Here is an 11,017-nt window from a genome sequence, read left to right as displayed (position 1 = left end):
CCCGAAGCAGCATACAAATTCCAACGCGCAAGGTACAAATAGCCAATGCCACCCACATGGTCAAACGATACTAGGTGGGTCTCCTTCCCAGTTGCACACGGCCCGGGCCCACCGAGTCCTAATGCAATCCACCAAAGGCGCATGTTGGGCCTGCTCGGGTTTCGAGGCGTCACCTGCACCGTCACCACCACTCGAGCCCGAACTTGAACCGGGAACCGACACGTTAGCCATAAACTCTTCCGGTGTCCACCGAGGCGGAACCGAAACCCGCAACTTAGTCAACCGCGGTCTCTGCACCGGCGTACTCTCACCACCCGACCCACCCAAAACTGACTTTGCAATCCCGTTAAAGTGATAAAGGTCAAAGACCTTTTTACCCATTAAACCTGTTGAGTCTTTCAACCCGCCAGAAGTTTTATCCAAATCCAAAAGCACCTGCCAAAACTCGTTCCATACGATAAACCCGGAGCTACAAAGATGGTTGACTTGGTCAACCGGGAGGTTGACCTTTGCATCTTTAAGAACTTGATGAAACCCTTCTACGCTTATAAAACCGCCACCGCCACTTTGATCTTGCGCATCAAAAGCTCTACGAATTGTGGTTTCGCGCCCCTCGAACTCGTTTTCGGCTTGTACATTTGTGTCTAAAGCGAATAACACGGTGTAATGTGATTCGCTACCAACGACCCAAATTGGCCATTTTGGAGATTTCAAGGATTGGCCGACTTTACAAAAGTTTAAGGATTCTAGTAATGTGAGAAAACCGACTTCAACGGGTGTTAAAATACCTTTGACGAACATCCCGTCACCTAAGTCGATTTTCCCGTCAAAAACGTTAGCGACTGCCACCCCCGAAAGTAGTAGGTTGACAATTTCCTGAGGGTGTTCAATTATTAATAATCAGAATCAGATATTAATCAGTTTCTATAATCAGAATAAACTTATTAGAGTTAATTATTCAGATGGTCCCTGTGGTTTGTCCAAATTGCAAGTGTGGTCCTTATGTTAGAGAAAATGAGAAGTTACATGCATGCTCCCCAATATTTATAAAGAGTAACATGGATGGTCCTTGAAATGAATGGGCGTTAGTTTTTCCAGTTAAGTGCATGTGAAACGACTAAAGTACCCTTAAGGACCAAAGCAAACCTTTTTCCAGTTAAGTGCTTGTGAAACGACTAAAGTAACCTTAAGGAAATAAGGACCAAAGCAAACCTTTTGCCTGGTAAGTGCATGAAAATGACTAAAGTACCCTTAAGGACCAAGCAACCCTTTTTCCAGTGGAGTGCATGTGAAACGACTAAAATACCCTTAAGGACCAAAGCAAACCACAAGGATCATCGGAGTAAATAACTCTTAAACGCATATTCATTGTGGGCCCACAACCAATTCATCTTCTCCACCGTTTTTCTGGAGGCTTATTTTTATTAGAAATTAGTATTTAAAATGTCAATTACCCTCAATTTTGTTGTAACAAGTATAAAACTGATTATCCAAAACCGAGCAATATTTGTTTATCCAAACATTTAAACTTGACAATCAGTTATAAAACGTGAATCCAAATGACCCTAGAACGAGATGTGAATACCTGTGAAGCGTGCCCAAACGGGGCAGTAACTAAAGGTTGGGTGGGGTCATCTCTGTCAGCTTGAATGGTTTCCTGATAAGCAAGAATCACGTAAAAATGAACCATTGTTCAAAGCATTGGATTATAATTGTAAGAAAACTGTATTTGTAACTATAATAAAAATGTACATATTTACATACCAGTCCTCGCGAAAGCAAAGCGGATAGTAAGAACAATAGCGCCCCCATACGACTTCTAAAAACCGGAATGAGTTCTTCAAGCCTTTGCATTGCACTGGAAAGAGATGTAAATGTGCTAACTTTCAAAGCCTTTTGAAGATCATCACCAGATTCAATTGAAAGCCCATCAAGAGATCTTGAAATAATCTGTTGGATTAAATGAATTAAAAAAATCTAAAAAGGAAAGATGTTAAATGGGCCGAAATACGCCCGAAGTGTAAATCTAATGTGTAAAACCTTGTAAATCATTTTATTCGAAAATCTTGAAATAATAATGTTTTGGTATCACCCCGTTCCTTGAGGACTATGCTTGTAAATGAACCAAACGCTCAGTTCACCATTCGTGGACTGTTCGGCGAGAAATTTGTTTATTTAATTAAGGAATGAACATGAAAAAAGCTTTTTGTTCATCTAGTTTATACAAACGAACATGAGCACATGTCTCGTTTGTTCATTTATGTTTGTGATCGTTTGTTTACCGTGGTACACATTCATTCATTTATGTTTGTTAGTTTATATTCATTCGAGTTCGTTTGTTTACGTTTATTTATGCATTCATTATAATTCGTAGGCTCATTACAATTTAGTCTAGTTTTATTAACTTTCTAGACCCAACACATTAATGCTCACATTTACTTCTAATTGGTGTTCAACTCTTCGCTTTAGTTAGTTTTGTCACATTCGTTCGTCTGTGTTCAGCTAGGTTCCTTTGTTTGCGTTCGTTTACACTCGTGAACTGGTTGTTTATACTACTAACGAACTAACTAACTAACACAATCACGACCATTTTCTTAAAGAACGAACAAGAACAAGAAAACATAGTTCGTTGAGCTGTTCGTGTTCGATCGTTTGTTTGGCTAATGTTAAACAAACAAACATGAGCATGCCCCTTTCATATTCGCTCGGTTCGTTTACAAGCCCATTGAGGACCTTTGGTGAAGACAGCGGATGTTTCAGGTCAATGCAGCCTGATTCGGTCTGCACCAATAACTACCCGTTTGACCCGTTTCCCGAACCTAGCTTTTAACTTACCTCATCTTTTGAGCTTTCATCTTTACCACCAATCTCATGGTCAAGAACTCTAAGAGATGCAATTGTTGCACTATTATTATTTCCACACAAAAATAGTATTTCACCCATGCTTCTGACCAAAGCCCTGTAAGAAAGTATACATTTTTTAGAACATGTTAGATTAAAATACCCAAAAACTACCAAAATTACCCTCAAATTAACTCACTGGTTCCATTATTGCACTAACAAGTGATAAAATGAGTGAATAAAAATCACCTTGATTTAGTGTCTTCAGTTAGGGATCCAAAGATATTTGTTGTAGAATTTTGAGTTTCTTGCAATCTTTTTGAAACTGATATTATTGGTATCTTTGATCCATCCTTAACTAAATCTTGCGGGAAAAACAGGAGATACTTAAGAACAAATGCCTGCACATGGAAACAAATCAAATCATACAAAATGTCAAAATTTTACATTAATCAAATCTTTATGTAAAAAAGGCATTTTTTTACGAAACGGTTTCTGATTCGTACTTAAAAAATCGCGTTTTCGTTCAGTTAAATTTGATTTATAACCGAAACCAAATAGTTTTTTAACTTGTAAGCTGTAACTACGCTATTTTTAGGTTTATATTTTTCAAATAAAAACCAAGCATGTTCTACATCTCTAAACAACATTGATTTACAAAAAAAAAGGAGTAAATTGAGAACTCAAGAAGTTTACTTGTATAGCTGCTAATACACCACATGGCCCACCTTCATGCTGAACTAAGCCCATTGATGTTTCTTCATCAGGACTAAATCTACAGGAAAATACATTATCTAGAATTAAAGAAGCAGTGATTTACATAGCATATGAAATAACTTCTATTCTTTTTGATGGGAAATTCTGAACGACGAAAAGTCGAAAACACATCGTCTCACAAAAATAAAACATTAACTTAAACCAATTAAATTTACGGCAGCCGCGACAAACAGTAACTAAATAACACCAATAGCAATCCATACAAAGGCATAGAGTACACTTATCTACACTATGTTATATGTATCCTACTATCCTGTCATAAACAGTAACACTAATGTAATTATATGACAGAATAAGACATAAGTGCGCATGAAAAAGATGCATTTTATAAATATTATAAGGAAAAATACATCCCACAACAACAATCCAGATCATCTTAAACAATGGTTGAAGCTGTTGGAGAAGGACTATTTTAAAATATGCATGTTCTCTTCCAGTACAGGCCTCAACCAGACTTCACCTTGAATACCTATGTTTATCGCACAATATTAACCTTTTGATGTACAAATTATAACAAAGCAAAGCTCCAACTTTCAGACTCAATCAGACTTTAAAGCCGTATCAGGTAACGGAGTTTGTTACTGAATTAACGGCATGTCAATATGTCACTACGTCAAGCGTTATTATCATCCGTATAAAGAATCTTTATCAAAATATATAGTGCACCACGATGCCTTTTAGCACTGAATAGCAGAACTCATCCCAAATTGCCAGTCTCCAAGACTCCAACAAAATAATTAGGGCTTCAATTATGTAATGTGAGTGGGATTTCTAATTGCAATAATGATGTTTTGGAGATGCCCCCCTTGTTCAAGTATAACACACATAACTCCTCTGATTATATCAGATTAATTATATGATTTTTCACATTAATTCAAAGTTGAACTAAACTAATATTTTAACATGAGTTACTGAATGTTTGAATTGTTTTATAGCATTCAAAAAATAAATTAAAGAAGTCAACAATTAATGGTCATGGGACCAAAACTACTCCACATGTAAGGGTGGTTCCATCATAAGTTATTGAAATATCTAATCAATCATATACGTTAACGTTACTATGACAACTTGTGTGGGATGGAGCTAAAATTAGACAGACGTAGTTGCAAGGCAATGGATATCCTTCCCACATTAAAAAGGAAACGTTAATTTTATTTCGCCATGCACTTTAATCAAGAATAATAGCATCTCAATAACTAGCGTGCCTTACTTTCCTATAAGCGGTGTTATATCGCAGTGTTGTGTTCCATTTTGAGGCATGAAAGTTGAGATGCTAGAATTCTTTATTAAAGTGGACAAAGTTTAAGTGGATTCGCATATGTGACTCTATTGAGCATACGTATAGCCTATGCTATAGTCGAGATTTAAAAATCAAAACTTTGCTCTAAGCACTTGATTGTTCCGATAAGCTGACTATTATAACCATTAAGTGGTTTCATATCGCTATGTTGTGATCCATTTAAACCCTATCCACTTTAACAAGAAATTCTAGCATCTCAATAACTTTCACGCCTCAAAATAGAACACAACATCACGATATGACATCACTTAATGGTCGGCATCATCAGCTACTTAGCTCATCAATTATTGTAACAATCCAGTGCTTAAAGAAAAGTTTTGATTTTTAACTTTCAAAAAACTCGTAGGCTGGAAGTACGTTAAATAAAGTCACAGATTAGAATCCACATTAAACTCTATCCACTTTAATCAAGAATTCTAACATCTCAATAACTTTCATGCCTCAAAACAGAATGCAACAACAGAACAAACACCATTTAACGCTACACATAATTAGCTTATCATAACAATCCAGTGCTTACAGCAAAGCTGCGATTTTTAATCCTCAACCAATACATAGGCTAGAAGTACGTTCAATAACATCACATAGAAGAATCCACATTAAACTCTATCCACTTTAACTCTAGCGTCTCAATAACTTTCATGCCTCAAAATAAGACACAACATCACGACAAAACACCACTTAATTATCAACACAGTCAGTTCATCAGTTATCAACTATCATAACAATCCAATGCTTAGATCAAGGTTTTGACTTTTAAACCTCAAGTAATACATAGACTACAAGCATGCTCAATAAAGTCACTAATAAAAATCCACATTAGTCTATGCACTGCAGAGGTAAGAAGAGATCAATTAACATACCTAACGCCCTGATTGCACCACTGTGCAAGTATCCCTTTCGAAACTTCATCCCCGAACACCATCAAAAATAGCTGGCGCGCCTGATCCGACGACAACTCTTCCCCCAAACTCTTCTTCTCTTCCATCACCACTGGCACACACTCATACACCTTCGACGCCGAAGCTTCTGACTTCGCCAAAACATTTTTCTGCACACTAACACTACCACTATTGACAGTCTTCACCACAGCCGCCGATTGCACCATCATCCGCTTCTCCGCAGCCGCCGCCATCAACTCCCGCTGCAGCCTGCGGTTCTTCACCTCTGGCGACTCTTCCATCGGAGTTTCCGCACTCCGCTTCGGCTCCGGAGGCTCATATTGCATGCTCATCCGTAACGCCTTCTGCAAATCATCATCCTCCATCAAAACCGAATCAATTCAGACCGTCCGTTACGTCACTGAACCAGATCTTCAAATTAGGGTTTTCCGAATCGAGAATTCAACGAATTAAGCGTACATATACACACAAAGCAGATCGAATTGACGAAATTGAATCACAGATTGATGAATTGGATTACTGCACAGATGAATTAGAATTAGCTGGCTTACTGAAACCCTAAAATCTCGAATAATATTTATAGAAAGGGGAAATTGAATCCGTTATTGGGGGTTTTAATTTAAACCTACTTTATATATCCAACGAACTTCATTTGGCGTCTGTTGAACCCCAACGAGGTCGTATGGGCTGAGAACTAACAAAGTGGCTGTTTAAGTGGCAGAATGACGGTTGTGTCCTTCGGATCTATTTGGGTGTGGAGAGTGTTTTGGTCATTACAAGGTTATTAAGTTGTTTTATTAGGGGATAATAATATATTAATATCCTTGCCTTGCATCAACAGCAAGATAAAGCATGGTGGTCTTTTGTTTGGAAAAGGGATCTTCTTAGTGTCGGGTCGATTGGTTAGATAAATGGGTTAGCTCAAAAGATTACATAAATTGTATATATAATAACAGCTTGTAGGATAATATTTATACTTACATGATCTGCGAACCCTAACTATTTAATCGTAAGTTTGAATATGATATATTGTCATCTATGCTCAAGGGCGTATTTAGAACCAGAGAAGGTTCGACCACTGCTGATAGATGTTCAAGAATGTTAGCACTTGATAGAGAAGAATCCGGTTGAATGTTGGTGAAGATGAAATCGAAAACTAGAAACAAATGAAAGTATATGACTTGTAAATAAAACTTTTTAATTATTTTTATTCAACTACATTATGTATGCTTTTTACATGTCGGTGCTATAGTTTTTATGTGTTATATTTTGTAACTTTTACATAAATATTACATGACTAGTTCTTAAAACAACCTCAATTTTTATAGGTTCTATATTAATAACATTTTTGTAACTATTTACTTATTTATTTTTAAAATACCTGCTCTAATATGAGCTAGAGTTTATCTTCAATCTTCATGTCTATGTCTTTTGGTGGTTGTTAATAATATAAGAAGCTAGGAGAGTTCATTTTCATGTTTATTTGCTCTATTCAACTATAAAATATACTTAATTTGAAGCTTATCTTGTGTTAACTTATCTTATTAAAACCGATTACGTACCTAAATAGAAATTGATAACTTGCTTGATTACGAGATTGATTGACTCAATTTGATGATTAGGAAACTGGTTAACTAATGTTTTAAATGCAATTCTGAATATTCCCATATCGTTTATGTACATTACTACATTTACATATTTCTGCCCGGATAATAGAATTTAAACTTAGCACATATTCAACAACATATCTGCACAATTTTGACAAAAGCATGTTTTTAACATTACTTATGCGCATTTCAATTACAACTATGCGGTATTTCAACAAGAATTTTACAATTATGGACATCTTTAACAACAATCTACAATGTTTTAGCTTGAACTTTTAACTAAACTTGTTATGACATTTTCGAATCTAACCCATTTGTTGCCCCACTAATGGAAAATCCTGAAGACAAGAAAAATGTTGAACAACTATTGCCTAACACAACGGCCTCCAAGCAAACTTCATGGTTTATTATTGTGAGAATTTGATGTCCATGCTTTTTATTAATCTCTATCGACTCTAATCGCTTTGTTAGTTAGATGTGTCATTCCATCCATTCAAGAGTAAATCGTCCTCAAGAAGCTCCTTAGCAACCCCTAGGCATATTATCATTTGGATTTTAGGGCCAAAATATTTGCTACTAAGGTAGTGATTTCTTCACTACTATCAATGTTTGATACATTTGATATTTTGTTTCTGTTTGTTTGTTTGTTTCCAATTTATCATCCATCGTGCCTCGCTCCTCATATAATGTCTTATAAGAAAAAAGAATATTTGTTTCAATTCCAAATTCTTCGATATTTGACATAACGTTTATGTATATTTATTTTCAGCATGTGGCATGTGATCTGCTAAAACTAAGCACTCAAACACTATTTATTTTCAACATGTGATCTGCTAAAACTAAGCATTCAAACACCTTCGCATAATCACCTCCAACAACTACCCTTTTTAAGCTTGGTTAAGTGTTTTTTTTTTCTTAATATTGAATCAATTACACAAAGCACTACGTACAGAGATAACTAAATTTATCAAAGTTGGAAACTTTATCGAATGAAATAGTGAAATATACTCTAAAACTACATCTCACATACGTTAAATTTAAGAGCTCGCATTTGTTGCTTATAGACACGCCCGAATCAAAGAAGTTGTTGGTTAAAAGAGTTACATGATTAAAACCATTACAAGCAAGAACACAGATTTGAAAACCAAAGAACTCACAAGTTAGATGTCATTTAAAAGAGTCTCACTTGTTAAACAAGTCCATTTTAGATCCAAAAATTGTTACTAAACTTCCACACTTATGCCAACCAAGTCAAATTCACTTCATAAAAACAGAAACTAATATGCTTTGGAGGATAAAAAGATATGATATTAACCAAATTCAATAAGATAGATATATAATCACAATTTTTTGAATGATAGACATTAAACAATCTCTCACCTAATTACTATGTAGAAATCGTGCAATTCGACCATGCGTAATGGAGTTCTTTTAAGTATTAAGACTTTTTTCCTTAAGATTTATCATATATTCAAAGTATCATGTATGTCAACAAAGGCACAAAGCATATATCACGTCTCATTTATACCGACATCAACCGTAAAAATGTCAACGTCAAAGTTTCAAACAACAAACATATAAAGTGTTTTTTTAAACGCCATTTTTAAGTATAATATTTTGACACCTCATCCAGTGGCGGACCCAGGATTTTTTGCCAATGGGGTCCCATATTTTCGGTGTTCAAATTTTTCGGGTCGGTCGTTGTTCAGGTCGGGTCGAGGCGAAGAACATAATAAAAAACAATATCATAATAAAACTTTCTTTTCAATCATCACTACCTGAACAGGTCAAAATGGGTCGGGTTGACACATAAACACTTTGTTTTCCCTTTCTTAAACATTTTTGAGATAGAACCTGGATCCACCCTTTCATAAGCATGTGTTGAAAACCATTAACTTAAACTAGTGAAAAATAAAACTGATATTTTAAAGTGTTTGAATGTTTCTAAAGAAAACCATGCATAAAGTTGAAAACAATGATATGTATTTTAGAGGTGTTTGAATGTTTCCAAAGTTATCATTGCAACATTAGCAATCAAATGATTGATTAACACTAAAAATTAACACAAAAAACCAAAAACTGAGCCTTGTAAGACTTGAACCCATGACCTTTCAAAGATAAAACAAAAGACTTTCCACCAGACCACATCAACATTAATAGTATGGGTTCCAAGTATTAAATCTTATGGGTTCTTAAAAAAATTTAATATACCGCTTCTAATAAATTTTTAAAAAACATTGGTGTCCCGGGACCCCGATCCACACTATGTGGGTCCGCCCCTGACCTCATCAAAAATAGTTTTAAAATTAAATACTTTACGTCATATTCGTCATGTTGTATTTGTTTACCAAAATCGGTATACATGACACGAATATATACTTGGCCACTTGGGCAGCAGCTTATTTACAATGTTAATGCCTAACCTTATGCAAAAAAGTTGATATACTTAGATTACCTTCACATGGGGAAGTATAGAATGAAAACTCATTTGAGTTGTGAAAACCCGATGTAACATCGTTTTTTTTTTCACACGTAATATATGTTGTAACATTTAATACAAAACATCAAAAAACATAAAAAAAATGTTTTGCTATTTTTTAACATTTTTTTACTAATTTTTATATATGTTTTCAGGAGAGAGAAAAATTTATATTTATGTTTATATTTTTAACTATAATTGTGAACCACAAGATTCAAACTTTAATTAAAAACATGTGATTGAGAATTGGTTTCTAAAGTTTTCACAACTCAAATGAGTTTTTATTTTAACCTTACCCACCTTCACATAAAGTATCTCTTCTTGTTATGTGCATTAATACATTTGGAAGGTTCTGATCCCTTATTGTTGATTGAATGTTTGTTGGATTAATATTTTGCATTGTCACGTCCGCCACCAAACAGTTCTCTTAATTAGATAACCTCATTGCAACTGCATGCCCCCCAGCCCCCTAAAACCATGTATAGTGGTGGGGATGGGAAACACCTTCCACCTTCTCTTCATCAACCGTTGTGTACACAACGGTGGGAGAGTTTTTGAAACCCAAAATGTCCCGGGGGCGGTGCTAGGATATTTTGGAGCCCAAAATGCCCCCATTACGGATGGTCTAAATTAAGTGGCCAAATGATTATGCATGCCACATGACACAATTAACTTCCAACTATTTATCTACCAATTGAAATGAGCAACTTTTTTTTTTTGGTTAACTGTCTAAGTAGTGTTGCTCCCTTGTATTTACTACCACGATCACACTTAAGAAAGACGTTCACACAACCATCAAGGTCTTTAGGTGAGTGTGGCGTAACCAGGTTACGTCCAGTGCTTTCCACCACTTCAGTCCTTGAGATATATAAGCACTAACATTTGTTTTAGTTAACAATAGTAGTTATGAGGATCCTCCTAAAAGGGTGTTTTGCCTAAGCAGAGCCAGCTCCGAGAAAACAAAAAAAAATTTGGGTCGAGGACGAAATTTTTTTGGGGTCTTAAGTAAAAGAAGTATTTTGTTGGGTTTAAACACTTTAATTTTTATATGTGATTACTTGGTTATAATTTGTGTTGTGTAACAAACTTTTGTATAAAAAAAGAATTAAAC

The 11,017-nt window shown here is 35.4% G+C and overlaps 1 protein-coding gene across 1 annotated transcript; it reads right to left on the bottom strand.

Annotated features, from left to right (window-relative positions):
- On the bottom strand, positions 1–6,486 carry LOC143536559 (uncharacterized). Its single transcript, XM_077030536.1, has 7 exons — positions 5,782–6,486; positions 3,538–3,616; positions 3,091–3,242; positions 2,836–2,959; positions 1,765–1,950; positions 1,586–1,657; positions 1–876 (listed from the first exon to the last, which is right to left on the bottom strand). The coding sequence occupies exons 1-7, from the start codon at positions 6,183–6,185 to the stop codon at positions 61–63; spliced, it is 1,833 nt and encodes a 610-aa protein (XP_076886651.1). The 5' UTR covers positions 6,186–6,486; the 3' UTR covers positions 1–60.
- Positions 6,487–11,017: the final 4,531 nt, after the last annotated feature.

This window comes from Bidens hawaiensis, unplaced genomic scaffold, assembly GCF_021521415.1.
Source record: "Bidens hawaiensis isolate Kalapana, Puna unplaced genomic scaffold, B.hawaiensis_p1.1 tig00000055_1, whole genome shotgun sequence".
NCBI lineage: Eukaryota > Viridiplantae > Streptophyta > Magnoliopsida > Asterales > Asteraceae > Bidens > Bidens hawaiensis.
Note: the sequence above shows the minus strand (reverse complement) of the source record. Positions and strands in the feature narration are given on the sequence as shown.

Coding starts and splice junctions, on each gene's coding strand:
- LOC143536559 (XM_077030536.1), bottom strand. CDS start 6,185: ATGGAGGATGATGATTTGCAGAAGGCGTTACGGATGAGCATGCAATAT. Junction 3,617..5,781: donor TGGTGCAATCAGGGCGTTAG/GTATGTTAATTG, acceptor ATTTTCCTGTAG/ATTTAGTCCTGATGAAGAAA. Junction 3,243..3,537: donor GTGTATTAGCAGCTATACAA/GTAAACTTCTTG, acceptor TTCCATGTGCAG/GCATTTGTTCTTAAGTATCT.